The sequence below is a fragment of the Nanorana parkeri genome, unplaced genomic scaffold, assembly GCF_000935625.1.
Source record: "Nanorana parkeri isolate BGI_ZX_2015 unplaced genomic scaffold, ASM93562v1 scaffold229, whole genome shotgun sequence".
In the NCBI taxonomy this organism is placed as follows: domain Eukaryota; kingdom Metazoa; phylum Chordata; class Amphibia; order Anura; family Dicroglossidae; genus Nanorana; species Nanorana parkeri.
In genome coordinates this window covers 1,578,838-1,597,831 of record NW_017306497.1, presented here as the reverse complement: position 1 = coordinate 1,597,831, position 18,994 = coordinate 1,578,838, and the positions used below count along the sequence as shown (strand labels likewise).

At 44.9% G+C, this 18,994-nt stretch overlaps 1 protein-coding gene across 1 annotated transcript in view; it reads right to left on the bottom strand.

Annotated features, from left to right (window-relative positions):
* Nucleotides 1–4,760: 4,760 nt before the first annotated feature.
* Nucleotides 4,761–18,994, bottom strand: part of LOC108786848 (protein NPAT) — a 40,122-nt gene continuing 25,888 nt past the window's right edge. The window contains exons 14-18 of the mRNA XM_018556236.1: nt 16,124–16,239; nt 13,159–13,252; nt 9,554–9,614; nt 6,013–7,078; nt 4,761–5,061 (exon numbers count right to left, since the gene is read on the bottom strand). Of these exons, the coding sequence (XP_018411738.1) occupies nt 4,978–5,061; nt 6,013–7,078; nt 9,554–9,614; nt 13,159–13,252; nt 16,124–16,239 (1,421 nt within the window). The 3' untranslated portion in view covers nt 4,761–4,977. The remainder of the gene's footprint in view (nt 5,062–6,012; nt 7,079–9,553; nt 9,615–13,158; nt 13,253–16,123; nt 16,240–18,994) is intronic.

The window sequence follows — 18,994 nt, the reverse complement described above, 5'->3', positions numbered from 1 at the left end:
AAGGACTTCTGATTCACAGTGGACTTTTTGTCTGTTTGCCCTCCCCCCTTCAGGAGAGATTGTGACAAAATGCCATGGTTATTTTGGAGCCTGGAGTAGCAGATTTGCCAGAAGAGGTGCACATAGGCACATGGATATGCCTGGTGTAGATTACATGCCATCATTGGTTAGGGTGAAGCTGTAAGTCAGCTGCCATAATAGAAGCCCAGTGAGACACAATGTTTTAATATTCTGTAATTTACGTCTTCCAAGGTGCCTTCTCGCATCTTTGTCACATACCTGATGGAGCTTGAGATGACGAGGGCGGCTTCCCTTGCAACTCTGGTCCTAGAAGGCCTGATAATGAATAGAGGTACTCTGGGGCACGTGTGCCGGATGAAGACTTGGGTGTGTGGATCAAGTTCGTTAGCTACTTCGCTGCACAATGGAACATAAACGCGCAGAAGATAGTCGGGCAGACCTGGTCGGCAACATGCAGGAAGGTATTGCAGCAAGAGACAAAGTCGGGTAACAGGCAGGGTTCGGTAACGTGCAGGAACAGGTAGGACGCAGGAGAATCGTCAGACAAGCCAGGGTCAGGATTCCGGAGGATCAGCAGAGTCAGAAGCAAGCTGGGGTCAGCAACAAGAAACACAACAGGATACAAGGCACACAGCTGAAGAGTACTCCGCACTGGAGACATGGAGGGGCTGAGCTTTCAAAACTGGAGGAGTGTGTGACGTCAGGGATGTGGGCGGCACAGGACTCAGAGGACGCAGCACGGTCGGACAGGTATGTTACATGCTCTCCGATCCCTCCTCCCGTAGTTGCTTTCAGCGCTAGTCTAGTGGGAGGTGGGGTCCTAATTTAGCTGGCCGGTAGACTGCCCAGAGGATCCCCAACACGCGCGGCACCTCTGGCCAGCCTGAAGCTACAAAAAAAAACATAGCGCAAGTACCGGTGGTATGTATCGGGGCATTTTCACAAGTACATGTACTTGTGAAAATGCTCTGTATCGGTCCCGATACCGATGCTAGTACTGGTATTGGGACATCCCTACTGGGTTTGACATTGAAAGTTTGAGGACTGCGAAGAACAAAATTGACCCTTCTTGGCCTCCTGAAGGAGTGAGTCTTCCCAGGTTGAAGCCTAAATTTGGGCTGGAGAAAATTAGTGCTCTTCCCCCCAAGTAACATCCTTAAAGGGCACCGCCAAGAAAACACTGGACCATTGAAGGGCACGAGAAGCAGGTGTTTCTTGAATGTGGGTTCCACAGTTCAGCTAGAGGGGCCTTCCCATCTGAAAGGCACATCTAGCAGAGGAGATGGGTGACCTTAAAAAACCTTTTTACACTGTAGGTTAAAGTTGCAGGCATGAGTTCCAGACAGTGTATGATCATGGCGTCAATTGCCATGGTAAGCAGGCCCTTTCTTATTGGCCCAAACAGCTAGGGTTTGGTAAACTGTCATGGCCAGGATAAATATTGTAAGGCCTGCTAGAGAAAAAAAAAGCAGAGTTCTGAAAAGGGCCTCCATCCATTTGTTGGCAAAGTCCTTAAAGGCAGGTACATTTTCTACAGGAATGGGCAACGGTTTATTAAGATTATACACAGAAAGGAGTATGAGGCTGCAGGGTTCTTTCAGTCTCCATAAAGGAAGAACAGCGGTGGCACTGAAAGGTCTTAGCTGGCTTGGAGGCCCTAAAAGGGTCATGACTGGGGACAGCATTGGTAGAAGCTGCAGGTTGATGTTCAAGTTTTAAGGAGGTGTGCACCTCGTCAATAATGACCAAACTCATCTCTAAGTTTTGCAGTAATAGCAGAAAACAGCAATACTTCCAGAGAAGGTTCGTAAGTTAATGACTTCTGAGACTCGGCGCCAGAGAGAGTGTTAGATCTGCCAGCAGCTTCCGAGGATTCTGAGGAAGGTGTGAAAGTTCGTTTCTGGTCTCTATCAGACTCGGCAATCAAATGTGCATAAACTCCTGTATGATTGCAGGGAAATTCTCCCGCGATAGAGCAAAGAAGGCAGCCGCGCACCACAAGGCTAGGGATGTCTGTGGCTACAAAGATATTCCAGACCAGCGGTGTCAGGCACCTCAGGGTGCATTACAGGCAGCACCGAACCTGTTAGAGGAGTATGTGCTGAAGCCGCCCAGTACAGCAAGACTGTCCCCCATGTGTTAGGATGCACCACAAGGTAGGATACAACTGCAGCTCATGTAAGGCCATAGATACTTATGAATCTGGATGCTGGGTAGCAGGAGTAGGGCTAAGTGGCCAAAAGTGACCGAGTCACTGTAGGTAGGAAGCAGAGCTGAACAGAGTAGAGTTTCACATGTCACTTGAAAATCAGGAGCAGCAGCAGCTAAATGGCAGGAAAAAGAGTGACACTCCCAGAGGATGACACCACAGTGCAGAGACCAGTGCCCAAAGGCCACATTCCAGGTTAGTGCAATGTCCAGTCCAGCAGGGTCTGGGTACAGTACTCTGAAGTCAAACTGAGGAAAGGCTGCTCTATATAGCTGCATATAGAGGTTAGGAAAGATGTAGCAGAAAGCTTGAATGAAGAAAATATCTTTAAGAGAAAAGGCATCCCCACTCCTAGGACACTAAGGCATGCTGGGAGTAGAAGGGGTCATACTGCAATGAATGAAAAAGACATTGAAATGAATGTAGGAAATGCACAATTATACTTGTAGCATTATTATACAAAAGACTAGAGCAGCTTAATATATTTTTAACAGATAAGAAATTGTCAGGAAACAAACACTCCGATGAAAACTAAAGATTTTTCTTTTAATACAAAGTATTTAACAAAACAGAACTGCTGTTTAACAAAACAGTGCTGACCATTTAACATGGCCAGGAATTAGTTACAGACATACTTCTGAACTTGGGTTGTTGAAAAGGATTAAATGGTTAATGTGCAATCAATGCATAACTTGCAACTCCGATGGTCATATATCTTCTAGAATGCAGCTGTCCCCTCCAGTATAGAGAGAGAACAAAGTGACGTTTACATGTTCACACTGAAGAACACATTAGATGCGTCCACAGGATTAAAAAGTCACAGAGGGGAACTCATCAAACCTGGAACAGCTGTGTATGGCAACCAATCAGCTTCTTGCTTTCATTTTCAAATCTAAACTGAACAAATTGGAGAGAGAAGCTGATTGGAGCAGAACAAATCTGGAGCAGCTGTGCATGGCATCCAGTTTTGATAAATTCCCCCCCACAGTGTTTTAGCCCATTTTTGCTGAAAAATCCATCTGCAATCCAAATCATCTGAGATTTATGGGTATCGAACAGGTAATGAAAGTTTGGAAAGGTGGTGATACTGTGCAAACCTCCCTTAAAAAGAGGGCCAATGGATACACAAAATGAACACATTTCACCCTAGGGGTCTTGGAATTTGATCTGAATTGCTACCTGTGATGGGGTGGGGTTTGCACATGAGGATAGGAGAGATTTAACTTATAGATTCTGGTAGTTTTATTAAAGGAGAACTATGGGGTCAGTGTTTTTCCCCATAGTTCTCCTTAGGGTGATGGGAGGACACAAACTAGCGTCCTCCCGTCACCCTAAGCTCAGTATACCGCGAGCTACAGCTCGCGGTATACTGAGACGCCGCAGCCGGAGCGGATCCCGACATTGATGTCGAGATCCGCCCAGCTGCGTGAGTGACAGCTGGCTCTGCCTATCTAGAGGCAGAGGCAGCTGTACCCGCCCCCTCCCCGTCCGATCCACCAGTCAGCGCTGGTGGAGCAGGGAGGGGGGAATCCAGCCCCTCCCCTGTCACAGCAGAGAGCCGTGACAGGATCGAGAAGTGAGCGAACACCGGTATGTGTTCGCTCACCTCCCGATCTACTGAGCCAGCCTGTGACAGTCTCATTGTCACAGGTCGGCTAGAACTATGAGGTGAGTGAAAAGCACTCACCCCATAGTTCTCCTTTAATATATAAGGTATCAGGAAATTGCCTTGTAAGGCCTCTATGGGCCAAACTACTAAGCAAGAAAAGGTTGCTTTTACTGTTTCCGTTATTCATATTCCTGTTAACAGTCTGGTACCAAGCCTACAACCTGGAAGTTGTAGCGTTTGATCTTTGGAGCAACAGACACAGCCGGGCTAAAGAGAAGAGGAAGTGTTTGGGGGAGACATATCTGGAGATGAGAACAGTATTTCTGATGCAAGAATGGGTTGTTCCCACAACAAAGACAGACTATAACTGTAGATGTTTCACTCAAAGATGTTCGGAAGTTACTTAGGGGGAGCTGAAGAGACACATTGTAGAGATGATTTGTGTAAACATTATAGAAGAGGAGGGTAGAGGGTGAGTGCTGTTATAAGGATTGCTATTGAGGTATAATTTCAGCAAAGAGAATGTGCTGCAACCAAGCAATCCCTGGGAGATAGCAGTGCCTTTTTGTATCCTTTTTTTCTCTCCTGTGTTGTATTTAATGTGTATGTATAGGTAAAACTTTTGTAGTTTTGGATAGAGCAGGGAAAGGTTAGACCATCTGCCAAGTTTTTATCACAGTCTCAATCTCTCTATTTGTCCTGGTGACCATTGTGGCCAAAACAATAACATTCAGGATTTCCATTCTCCGTTATATCATAGTGACGATAGCAAAAGATGAGGAGAAATCCTCCTATGGGGACAAATGTTCCAGTGACAACTGTCTAAGAGAAGGATTCATCTCATGTTGGGGAGATTTCCTCAAGAGAACAACCCTTCCCTACTCTATTCAAAACTAATTTTTGTTTTGCATAATATATGTACTTCTATGTTTATTATCTGCTTGTCGTCACATGTATACAATATATACAACTCAATCAAACATGGCAGCAACAAAGCAAGTGCCTTCATTTTACATATTACAAAACACATGACCCCATAGAGGTCACAGGTCTATTTACATACATATCTATACATATTATATATTTAGCAAGACTGCTTCTATAAGGTACTTTGTGCAGGTAGATGTCAGAGTCCAAACTACTCGTCGTAATGAAGGGACATTAAGAATTTTTCAACATCCATTCCAGCTGGGAAATTGTCTGAGCTCTTCTTCCGATGCTTCTGGGAAAACAAGGAGGGGGACAGGGTTATTAACCATCCTTCCAGTGGTGGTATGCAAGTGGGGTCTCAGGCTGACATACATTGAGATCCTGATATTACCAACCCCTCCACCTTTCCTGTATGTCACAGACTAATATACAGGGAACGGGGTTGGTGCCGCAGACCAATATGAAGAGAAGGTGCTGTCAAGGACTAATACAGTGACCAATGTATATCAGCGGGTGGGGGGTGAAGGGCTTATTTTTTCTTCAAGAGAACCTCTTGCTTTGCCTTGAATGGGATAATTTTTGGATTCTCTTTCATGGCAGAGATTGGGTAAAAATGGTAACAACTAACAAATTACAAGGCAAGCGTTAAAAACATTTTATCTAGATACAAATACACTTACAAAATAAAGCCCCAATCCTGAACCAGCTCTCAAACCTGACTCCCAAAATCAAATGTTTACCCTCATCTCTAAGTGTCCTTGAGCTTTGATCACACGAGAACTGCTTTTCTCTCTATTCAGGTCTATGGGAATGCAAAAACAGTTTGAAGCAGGTCAAATGTAGGTCGACTGGAGGTCAAATGTCACCTGTCAATGAATTGTGATTGAATACAGAAGTTTCTCAGTGATAAGAAACGTAGGCTAGATGTACCTGAACGCATGCTACCCTTTAAAACTGGTTCTAAGGCTGGTTCATGCCTTTGTGCTGTGTTAGCGCATGCATGTTAATGTGGGCTGCATTAAGGCGGCCAATTCAAATAAATGCGCTGTCTAATGCACACACACAAAAAAGGCGCTGCATCGCACCAACACAGGTTACCGCTGTGCATTGGTGGTAACGGGCCTAACACTTAGTACTGGGGATTTCACAAGCACTGAGCACAAAACCCATTCTGGGCAGCGCACTGGAAAGACAATAACATAAGATGAAAACACTTTGAATTATTAGCTGGGTAATGACCCACCTTCATTTTTTTCTTTTTTTGCAAACTTGAGGGGCTCAGCAGCTCTTTTCTATGTGACCGCCGTTCATATTCATCAGAATCCTCAAGCCGTCTTTTCTTTGCGGTACTTTTGGATGGTTTTGACTGATGGGTGTTGTCCTTCAGTGGTGTGCTACTGCTAGCCTTTGCAATAGAGGCCCGAGACAGAATCATTAGTGTGTGGGCGGCCATATTGACACTATTCTCACTACCAGCTTCGCTTGCAGGACTGCATGTGGGCAGGTCTGGCGTTGCAGGAGGCATCATAGGTTTGGGTGTCCCTCCATCCTCATTGTAATTCCGGCACGTGGGAGTACGTGTGTGGTCAGAATTGTTATCTGCTAACTTATCCTCCAATCCTGATCCTGGTGTTCGTGGTACATCTCCAGTGGACCGTGGCTTTGTGTTTGGACTATGAAACTGCATGTCTTGCAAGAGCTGACTAGCCTGTTTTGCTAGAGGGCTGGTGGAACAGACTCTATCTATAGAGGACTTTTTTTGGGGTGTCCTCCTCAGAATGTTAGGCAGTGAAGTCTGTTTTCTAATAGGTTCCTGAGGTTTTCCGTTTTTCTCTGTGCGTATATTATCTTGACCCGAAGCTTTTTTCTCTATTAGGCCTGCTGAGTGAATTTGTGTTCTTACCTGCAACACGTTCTCCTTGTTGACACCATACCCATCGCCTAAATTTGTGGGCCTCTTTTCTACAGATTGATCTTTTGCCTGTACCGCTGTCATATCCACTTTGGAACTCTTCCCTATTGAAGAAGTTGAACTTTCTGTTTTCCTAGTTTCTTTGGAAAAGTTGAGTTTAGAAGACACCGCTTCTGTGGAGGTCAAATCAATTTGTATAGTGTCATCCTTGTCTTTTTGACTTTTTGCAATTAATGTGGATGAAGAATTAGAGGTAAGTGGCATTGAAGTCCCATCAAAGCAAAGCACTCTTCTATGAGCTTCCACAGATTTGGACACAGCATTTAGTGTCTCTGGTAAGGCTCTTTCATCAGGTTTCTGCTCAATCACAGAGGTGGAATTCTTCTCCTCATTTTCTCTGTAAAAAAAAGTTAAAGGAACACTCTTTTTAACCAGTTCAGGTTTTTGGGCGTGGTGCATCTTATAGGCCCAGGTTTAAAAGGGTCAAAACAAGCTCACAGCTGTAGCAGGCTTGGGAATTTAAAGAACAGTGATCTGGGCAGCTGAATCACTTTCAGGGCATGTTCACACCGAAAGCGATAAGCAAGCCCTATTTTTTGCGTTTGCAGTGGAACGGAACACTGACAAAGTCTTGCCACGCGTTCGAACGCACTGCAGGCGGGGGGCGTGGAAGCGCGTGCCATTGAATTCAATGCACTGCCACGCCCCCTCCCGCCCCAAAACGCAGAGAGAAGTTTCTTAGCGATTGCGGTGAGTTCCAGCAGCTACCGCTCTGGAACGCACGCACTTTCGGTATGAACAAGGCCTTAGGCCCAGGCGGCCGACACAGCTCGTCCTCGGAACGGCATCTCTCCTCCTTAACGCTCGGCCATCCAACATGATAGCGCTCCCTCAGAGCCGCTGTCAGGATGACAGCGGCTCTGTGCGTGGCCGAGAGGAGGATCGGTAAATATCAGTGATAATTACCGATCCTCTGTGTGCAGAGCAAACACTGGAGTGATCGTCTGATCACTCCAGTGTTTGTAAAAAACTGGGTAGAAAATAGCGTCACCAGCACTTCAAGGGATAATAAAGCAATAGTCCATTTATTGGCACATTGCCATGCAAATGCATTTGAATGGCAATGTGCCAATAAATGGACTATTGCTTTATTATCCCTTGGAGTGCTGGTGACGCTATTTTCTATCTGATCTTTTCACGGTGCCATCCGTGGCCACTACAAGCACCCACCCGTCCGTACGGGTCTTTTTGACTCCGGTAAGGAGTGCAGCGAGATCTTTTGATTTCTGAATCTGTAAATAACTGGGGACACATAGTTCTATGTGTCCCCAGTTATGAATGAACAGGATGTGACTTCCTGTTCGTTCATGAGTTTCTGAATGGGGAGCAGCACTCACTACTCCTGCCTATTCATTAACTGGTGATAGTAAATATTTTACTATCATCAGTTTCTGAATGGAACGGGAGGCTTCTGTACTGAGTGCTTCCCATTCATTGAGTGTTGAGGCTGCATTCAGCCATTGGCATGTACTGGAGGCAGGGCGCATGAGGTCATCATGTTGGGCGCCGCCATCTTGGTGTATATCTAGGTATACACTAAGAGGGCGGCGCCTATATCGGCGTGTGACTTCACATGACGCCATGCATGCATGGCATCATGTGATGTCATGCTCCCCGCCTCCAAGATTGTTCGCAGAACGCACCGGTGGCCAAAATGGCCGCATTCTCAAACAAATTATGTGCCTGAATATATTTTTTGTATATTCGGGCAAATGGTAATTCATTAATTTAACATATAGTCTGTGTTTTGTTTTCTATTTTTAACTTTTCTAGATACACTTACTTGAAAAAAGGGTCTGCATGACATGCTGACACTTTACTTTTATAGACTCTATTTTAGCTTGACATTTATTGTTTGCCTACAGTTGTTTTACTTAAAAGCAATACTTATATTATGCTTACAAGTTTATTACCTTTGAATAAATGTTTTATTTTTATCATACTTTTTAATGTTTCTTTGGGGCTTAACAAAATGGGAGTCTTTAAATGGTGCGGATATTGGAGAAATGGGTGTGGCCACTGAGGGGTGCTGTAAAGCTTTCTCGCACAGGGCGCCTAAAGGCCTAAGGCCGGCCCTGTGTTTGATCACACCATGTCTGTTGGGCTGCATTTTTTGCACACATGTATGGTGTGAAAAGGGTACATACAAAACAATTGCTTTGTATGTGTCCTGTTCGCACCATATATGTGCAATTTGCAGAATGCAAATGAACAAACATGGTGTGAACAAGCCCTAACAGGACTTGTCCACACCATGGTTCCCAGGTTGGTAGGCTCTTGGGAGCCCGGGACCACAACAAACACTATCAGGATGGTGAGAATGTGAATTCAGAAGAGCCCATCTGTCCAATACGGCCCCTTTCGCAGGTGTGAATGATGCCTTACCTTTAACTCTAAACTGATGAGCTGTAAAAGCATTGTTAGGAATTTGGAGGTTTGATATTTTTCCCATCAATTTACTCAAAACAACCTCATCTTACATTATGAATAAAAAAAAATGGGGATTATCTTGTGTTTGTGTGCATTCAATTTATTTTAGTGCATTTTTTATGAAACGTATAGCTATCATAAATAGTTGCACAATATTGTGAGACATAAAAAATTGCAACTATCATAATTTTATTCTACAGGGCCTCTGCTTTCAGAAATTATATAATGTTCTAGGGGTTTTAAGTCATTTTCTAGCAAAAAAAATAAATAATTCAGATTTTAAGAAGTATGCTCATGAAGTGATGTGATATAATGAAGTCAGCTTTCCGCAAAGTATATAGGGGGGAGGGGGAGATATACAAAGAATTGCCAAAACACTAACCTCTGCACTAAACCGGAGGGTCGGCTCATGGAATCAGCCGCCGGGTTTGTCAAAGGTTTACCTAAAATCGGAGAACAGGTTAAAATAATCATTAGACAATACAATTTCATTTTTCAATGCAGTTATAGTAAAAACCCTGAGCAGACAGCTAAAGGTTAGTACAGTGGTCAGATACGTTTATTTTTCTTAGCAGTGTCTGTTATTCTGTTTACGAAGAACTACAGTCACTGAAATTTCAGACTTTAACGAGTTTATATCATTTCAAGAGTTGTTTTCAATTAATTTAAAGCAAAAGTTTGTTTTGCCAATGCTGTGACGCCCCCTTCCTTTGCAGTAGCACTTGTTCACCTTTCATGCGCCCGCATCACTCAGTTCAGGCCTCAGCAGCAAAGAAAAATAGGATTTTGGTACTCACCGTAAAATCCTTTTCTCTCCGTTCATTGAAGGACACAGGGAACAGATCGGAGATCATGTACTGTAGGGTAATATCGCCACCTGCAGGAGAAGGACGCTAGGCACAAAACTAAAGACCAATTACAGCCCCTGCTGGTGGCCAAACCCCCCACCTGCTGACAAGTCTCCAGTTTAGCAACAAGCAGTAAAGGAGTACACACCCACACAGAGGGGCGGGCCCTGTGTCCTTCAATGAACGGAGAGAAAAGGATTTTACGGTGAGTACCAAAATCCTATTTTCTCTCCCGTTCATTGAAGGACACAGGGAACAGATCGGAGATCATGTACTGTAGGGACGTCACAGAGCAGTACCAAAAAAGAGGGGTGGGTCAAACGAAAAACAACAACCCAACTAAAAACAACAATTCTCCCCTCAAACGGCCGCCTGCAACACTTTGCGCCCCAAACCAGCATCCGCAGATGCCAAACATCCACCTTGTAAAACTTGGCAAAAGCGTGAACAGAAGACCAAGTCTTTACAGACCTGAGAAACGGAGGCACCATGACGAAACGCCCAAGATGCCCCAACAGCCCTTGTAGAATGGGCCGTAACAGAAAAAGGAGGCTCACGCCCCTTAATGGCATACGCACGCGAAATCGCGTCGCGAATCCAGCGAGAGATGGTGGCCGACGAGGCAGCCTGGCCCTTCCGAGGCCCATCCGCAACGACAAACAGGGAATCAGATTCCTGAAAGGCAGCTGTAGCACTCAAATAAACACGGATGGCGCGGACCACATCCAGACAATGTAGCGCCTTTTCCTTCCTGTGGACGGGTTTCGGACACAAGGAAGGCAAGACAATGTCCTCATTGAGATGGAAAGCCGAAACCAACTTCGGCAAAAAGGACGGCCGGGGCTGCAGAACCACCTGTTCTGGTGCAGGACCAGCAACGGGGATGAGCAAGAGAGGGCCGCCAATTCCGAAACCCTGCGGACCGAGGTGACCGCCACCAAAAAGGCCACTTTTTGAGACAGAGTCAGAATCGGAATTTCACGCAGAGGCTCAAAGGGAGAATCCTGCAACACCGAGAGCACCAGATTCAAATCCCACGGCGGCAACGGGGAGCGAACAGGAGGAACGATACGCGTAACCCCCTGCACGAAAGTGCGAACGAAGGCGTTGGAGGCTGTCATTGAAAGAGGACAGCCAAGGCCGAAATCTGGCCCTTGATCGTACTCAAGGCTAATCCTTGATCCACACCACGCTGTAGAAAGGCAAGGATTCTGGCAACGGAAAACAAACGAGGCGGAAACCCCACCGACTCACACCAGGCGAAATAAGCCTTCCATGCGCGGTGGTAAATCCTACGCGACACAGGCTTGCGAGCCCGCAACATCGTAGAGATGACCGCATCCGAGAGACCACGATCTCTCAACACCTGGCTCTCAACAGCCACGCCGTCAAAGCCAGTGACGGTAAAGACGGATGGAACACCGGACCCTGAGACAGGAGATCCGGACGGAGCGACAGGCCACGAACCGATCAAGGCGAGACGCCCGGATGCAGCATCCATTCCCCCGGGTCCACCGACTGGCGACAGATTGTCGGCCTGCCAATTTTCCACACCCGGAATGTACACGGCGGAGAGAGCCGGAACGTGCGTCTCCCGGATCGCCCGAAGTTCCAGCACATCGATCGAAAGCCGAGACTCCTCCGCCGACCAACGGCCCTGAGTTCGAACTAAGGCTGCGACCAATTCGCGCTCCTGGACCATAAGGGCAGTCCCCGACTCGTCCTCACTACCAGACTCCGCCTGGGAGGAGTCCCCCAGGTCGGGCTGCGCAGCCGCAGCAGAAATTTCCCCCCACTTCCTCAGAATCCCCAGAAAGGACCGGGGAGGGAGCCGGCAAAACGTGCTTCCGTGGAAGGCGCTGCGCCAGCGCACGTTCCACACGGGACATAAACCTGTCCATAGTGGAGGAAAAAACCTCCACAGACAACATTGCGCCAGCGGACCCCCAAAGACCCCGCAGGCACCAGGGGAGACTGTGATGAGATAAAATTCTTAGCTCCTTACTCCTGACGCTAGGCAAAAAACTGGAGACTTGTCAGCAGGTGGGGGGTTTGGCCACCAGCAGGGGCAGCCCCTAGGCTGTAATTGGTCTTTAGTTTTTTGTGCCTAGCGTCCTTTTCCTGCAGGTGGCGATATTACCCTACAGTACATGATCTTCGATCTGTTCCCTGTGTCCTTCAATGAACGGGAGAGAAATACCCGGTACTTCAAGTTATGGAGGAGCGTGTGACAGTGATGGGCCAATCATGAGGCACTATCTCAAGTCACACGGAGTGAGGAGAGTCCTCGGCACTGCATAAGCTCCACTTGATCAACTTAGACCTTACACGGGATTCTTCTCTACCGGCAGCTAGACAGAGCAGTGGGGGAGATAAAAAGGCAGAGAAATGCAGCTGAGAAGGGGACAATAAAAAAGTGAACTTGTTGGCTGTATCTGTGGTGTGTGCCTTGCTTGCCTTTATAAATAAAGAATTTGAAAAAAAAAAAGTGAACTTGGTGCTTTTCCCTGAATAGACCAAGCACATGTTCGATTTAAATCTGCAGTTTTCATTAAAATAGTAACTGATGAACCTGCTATTAAGGTCTTTTTTAGACTCTTCCTGTTATGCGGTGACTCCCTTCTGTTTCCCATCTCCCAATTGATTTTCTATTGCATCTAAGTGCTACCGATGGAGAGTATACGTGGCCATGCCAAAGCAGATTGTTCAGGGATGTTCTACCACTGTCACCATCAGGACAACGGTTCTAAGCAATGACATGCAGATGCTGCTGAAGAACAAGCACATGGATAGGAATTGGCTTGCAAAGAAGCCAGAATAAAATTGGGGAGATGCAAAAACGGATGAAATCTGTACATGAAATAGAATAATGAAGATTATTCCATAGAAAGAACCCACCTCATTTCCTGGTTACAGGACATCCAGCAGCCAGACCGTCCCTAGCCCTACCCTTTCATTCATAGGAATTCAGTTTTTTCAATCATAGAGGACCAGGAAACGGAAAGGTTTTATTTTAAAATTTCAACAAGTTGATGAGGAGGTAAAGGAGGAACAATGAGGGCAAATACAAGCAGATTAAACGTCAGCTTACTCTAGTGTAATGAATCTTGTTATTCTGGCAAGAAGATCTTGTATATACCTGTGTTTGCAGAAGATTTTGGTAGAGATTTCTGAGACTTTGGAGGTAGAGGAAGTTTAGGAACCACAGGTTTAGAGATGGGAACATGCAGAATCTAGAAGACCGAGAAATACAGATTAGTATGAACCTTATTTAGACGTTGCAAAACAAAACAAACAAAAACACTAAATCTAAGTTGCTGATTCTTGCGTGGTTTGATAATTGAATAACCATTCCTTACGTACTAACGTTGCTGAATAGGCTGTACCTGTACATCCTCTGCTAATTATAAACTAGTGTAAGCATCCTGTTTAATAAAATAGTGCAAAAGACATTTGAATGATGGCCAGTCAAAATGGGATTATTATTATACAGGATTTATATAGCCAACAGTTTGCGCAGCGCTTTACAATATAAGGAAGACATTGCAATCCCTGGGTCCACTGAGCGACTTAGGAATTCAGATACAATTGGGTTATACTGCTGCCTAAAGTAGGACTGGACATTGACAAACAGAAAAAACATAAGCCAGCCCCCCCCTCTTCTACCCAACATGCCTCGGTTTCGTGGTAAAGCAGTACTAAGAGCATGAACAAAAACAGGTGCAGGGTCCTGTGCAGTAGCAACGCGGAGATAATGGAGGGCAACTGAAGGGGCCCCCAGAAGCAAGTAATAAACCCTGGATGTGAGTGCTGGAGAAGGAAGCTGCTCAAGGGCCCACCAGAATGCACAATAAGCTCCCCACTTACAGAAGCGGGTGGCACCTTCATGTAGAGGGATTAGTTGACCTCGGAGTTCGAGCCCTCTTGGTTGAGTGAGAGTCAGGCTCAGAGGTTCTGGCCTCAACCAACCACTCCCTAGACTTCCGACATTAAGGCTGGAGCGCACACTGACTTCTCTGAAATTACTGACTCAGTGTCAAGCGCAGGGCTAATGAGGTGATTTCTTTCAAAGTCCACGAGTCAGATGCTTTTAAAGATATGTCCCAGCAGCGCAAGCATGGTGCCACTGACGCAACCCCCTGTAACTCTTCAAGGTGATGACAGGAGACTGCTGTGCCTCAAGTACAGTCTCTTCAGAAATAGACTATTGGCACTTATCAGATATGGTCACTGACACCAGTGGTCCAGCGTTATAGAAGGCCTCTGCAGCGTCAGAGACAGACACTGCAGGGGAAGATGATGGAGCTTGTTGAGAGCCTCTTCGGTCAATGTGCATGAGGAAATGATTGCACATGGACAAAATATTCTGAGATAACCTAGAAGTCCCCGAGAACAGAGCATGGAGCTGAGGATTCAGATCCTATAAAAATAGGTGTACCAGGTTCTTGATAGCAGGTGCCAGCTTCCTCAGAGAACCCAGGAAGAATTATACTGGGAACTGGCTTCGGTTTGTTTGCCAGTGTCCTAAACTCCTGTAGGCGGCAGTATACCGCACCTGTGTTTGAATTCCTGTGTCCATCAGTGTACAAGACAGAAAAATCCTCATTCTATCTAAGAGCAGATGCTACAAGATGCATGCTATTATCAGTTTGAGACAAAAGAGCCGCTACACTAGTTACCAAAAGTGTGGACACCTATGAAAAATGCAGGATGTGTCAAATTTGGAGTGATACATTCACAAGTGCTGAAACCATCATGTTATATATAACTTTATTCCAAATTTAGTGTAGAATACCATTTATTATCATATACTGTATATTCAAACAGGAATGATTCCCGCCTTTATGTACAAAAATTTAAATGTCTGGTTGGATAGTCTATTGAAGCAAGCACAGCTTTGTACCTTTCTGGCACACAATGCACTACATGTTTAAGTTTCTCTGGAGTATTATGAGACCAGCACTTTATTATGGATTCTAGGAGTTCTTGCTTCTTAGTCTCTCTTTTCCATCACAGTCTTGCACTTTTCAGTGGGGTTTAGCTCCAGCCTGTTGCTTGGCTGGTCAATAACACTAATATGATGGGATGAAAACCACTACTTCACAGCTTTGGCAGTATGGTAAGGAGCATTATCTTGCTGGAAATTATTTTTTTTAATCACATGCACAATTGTATTTGTACTTTTTTCTTACAGGTTTACTTTAAGTGAAATTCTAAGTAGAAACTCTCTCTTTGTGAACTACTAACGGAATATACATGGATAAAAAGAATAGTTAAAGAACTCCAGGAAAACTTATTTTAACCCTGCAGTGGGGCCACCCCTGCACTGTAAAAATGGCCATACACCTATAGATTTTAAATGGTCAGATGCTAAACTACGCGAAACTGTGTGGATGACGGAAACTCTCACTGGGCCAAGATTCAGTATCTTGCTAGTCGGCCCCGCTGGCTCTCAAAACACCTGAACAATGCCTGCATCCAATCAGATTGTTCCGGTATTTTGAGAGCCAGCGGGGCCAACTAGCAAGATACTGAAGCTTGGCCCAGAGGGAGATTCCTCCATCCACACAGTTTAGCGTAGATGGAGGAATCTGTTGCACTTTTTCCATCTGACCGTAAAAAATCTGCAGATAATCTATAGGTGTGTGGCCAGCTTAAGCGTTAAGTGCTCGTTTTTGTCTACGTGCTAAAATAACAAAAAGTTATACTCACCTGAAGTTCCAAGCCAGGCAGCTTCCCAGTGCTCCCTCCAGCCTGTCTCCTCCTCCATTGCAGCAACTGAATCTTCATCACACTGTATATAGGCGTAATGATTTATGGGACCTTACACTGCTGCAGAGGAGGGGGAGAGAGACTGGAAGGACCGGTCTAAGAACAAGCCAACTCAGAGAATCCAGTATAATTTTATTTTTTTTAACCGAGACACAAATGAGCAGTTAACCCTTGCAGGGCAGGGGTAGCCCCACTGCAAGTCTTAATACATTTTTTCCTGGAGTTCTTCTTTAAGTGGTTTACATTACAAAATTATGTCTTTGCAGTCGAGTAAGACTAACACATTAATGCTTTATTCTACAAGTTTATTGTAGGTATTAGGCTAGTATTACCTGATGTGGCTGTGTGGTAAAAGTGGTGCCACCCTGACCAACCAATGAAATCGGGAACATGCTCATAACACCCTGTAACACAGGCTGAACAGGTGAAGCGAGTATGATTGTAGAGCCTGAAAAAGGAAACATACATGAACAATCAGCTAATTTGTCAGAAACTGGAAAACAACATCAACAACATCTAAATCATATATGGAAGGAGCCATTGCTGAATTCTTTAAAAAGTGCAGGTCTCAGGGACATCCTAATGACCCACATAATACCTATTAAATAAAACAACCTTGAGAGCAGGCAGCCTGGGCTTATACTTGCCTCCACCGCTGATCCAGTGATCTTAGGCCCCATTCACATGTAGCGACATACCTTTGCAGCAGCCGGGATAGCGCGACTTTCGGGGCGACGTTCCAGCGACGGTAGCGCGACCTTCTCCGTCGGGCTCCATAGAAAAAAGCAGAATCGCGCAAAATCCGCCGAAAAAAGGGTCCTGTAGAAGCGACTTGCGACATGGAGCTAAGACAGCTTCATTGACTATCATTAGCCGGCGACCTCGCGCGATAAGTCCCTACATGTGAATGGGGCCTTACTGCAACGTGGAATCGGACAACTCCGTTTTAATCTGCACATGTGCGACCACTGGCATAAGTACAGCTACGTATAGAAAAGAACGGGTCCTGGTGTGCGTGCACAGAATAAAAAGCAGCTAGCCGACTCCATGTCTGCAATAAAATAAGACTGCTTTCACTTAAAAGGTGTCCTTTAAGTTACTTACCTCGAACAAGCACGCAACCAGTAGATTGTAATGAGTTTAAACTCTCATACGGCAAACCTTCTTCGGGTCAGTGACACACTGATGGGGCTGCAGACTTTGGCACATTAGTGAGCATGCTACCGTTATTACAGTGTGACCTGGGGGGACACCCAGGACTATTGGAATTTTCCCCGTGTCTAGATAAAGATATGTTGCAACTGCATGGTGTTAAGGCAATGAAAACTATATGCATGAGGCCAAGCCTCAGGTACAAACCCAACTGCTAGTAGCAGGTGAGGGTCAAAAGACGGAGCTGACTGAAGTTACTTGAAGGACTTTATCAGGAGCGCAACGAATTCCATTTGCCTCTTTGCATTGCAGGAGCAGCTGTCAGAGGAAGCTCACCAGTGTGACACTCCATCCAGCAGATGTCAGTCTCTCAGAATTACCCCTTCAATGGTTAGAACCGGTAGAAAGTGGAGACATGAAGGTGCCAAATGATCTTACCAAATAAGGTAGCTCCTTGTGCTTAGCCCAATTGGCCTACTAACAGAGTGGTCAGTCTCTCAGCATTACCCATCCAATGGTTAGAACTAGAGGTGCACCGAAATGAAAATTTCAAAACCGAAAATGGAAAAAAAATGTCAGGCCGAAACCAGAAATGTTATTTACTTTAACTTTCTCAAATATTTTTTTTTTTTTTAAAATAAACTTTTTAATTTTTTTATATTTTATTTATATTAAATATTTTTATTTACTTATATACTTTTAGGGGCTTCAGGGAAATAATGGGGGACTAAACAGACCCCTGATATTTCCCTTTTAAAATAGAAAAAGAGATTGAGGACACGGAGTCCTCAATGTCTTTTTCTGCAGCCCCTGTTATCAATGAACAGGAATCCTCTATACGGAGTGTTCCTGCTCATTCAGAACTTGAGGACATAGTACGTTTCACTCTTGTATTTTATGACTTATAACTCCCAAAATAAACCCCAAACATATGATTTACCCTGAAATCCCAGACATATAATATACCCTATAAACAGGGCTTGAAAAATCCGCTCGACTTCTCGTCTGTGATGAGGACGGCGGAGCCGGATGAGTAGCTTCCCGACCGGCCGGGAGCTTTACATTCAAGGAGACCCCTGATGTCTCCATAAAGAGGACCTGTCATGTAAACTGGCTATCACATAGGGGGCATCTTAGCCTCCCCATGTGGAAGCATTAAAATTAAGTGTAAAAACAAAAGAGTAATACAAAAATGAAAGAAGCAAAAAAAAAATAATTTTTTTTAAGTCCCCCCCCCCTCCCCACGCAAACATGCGTCGGGTGTGCCTACGTGCGAAAACGACGATTCTGCCTATTGTGCCGCACATGTTACATATCACCGCGAACGTCAGAGTGAGGGCAATAATTTTACTGATAACACTTAAAGCATCGCCTATGGCCAATATTCACTGTGGTCATTTTTTTGTGATTTTGCAGGCGGGCACAATTTTAAGGCTTGACATGTTTGGTGTCTATTTACCCGACGTGACCCCGTCTTTTATATTTTACCAAAAATATTGGTAAGAATAAATGTTTTTTTTAACATAACGTAGGGGGGAAAAAAATTTTCCCCAAAAATTGATGGTACCTCCAAAAGAAAGCTCTATCTGTCCCTAACAAATGTTAACATAACATAACATAATAGTCTGGTCATGCTGACTGGTGAAATTTTTGACTGACTAGTGAGACACCCTAAAATTTTTCAAGCCCTGCCTTTAAATTAGGACAAATAAAATAATTTATTATGAATTACTTTTTGTAAGCTACACTAGTTAAGCACACATTATTATTGCCAAAGGTGTGAAAAATATGTTTTTACCCCCCATTATTTTGCTTTTTTTTACTAAAAAATAAGAATTTATATATGCATATATCACATATAATTAAAGACGATTTTGGCCTTTAACCCCTTCGTGACTGACGACGTACAGTGTACGTCGCCAGCATCGGGGCTGTTTAAACAGACTCCCGGCGACTTTTGCCGCCGGGACTCTGTTTAAACTTGTAGAGCCGACTGTCGGCTTTACAACAGAAGCGATCCTGGCGACTTACCTGTCGCCAGATCGCTTCTG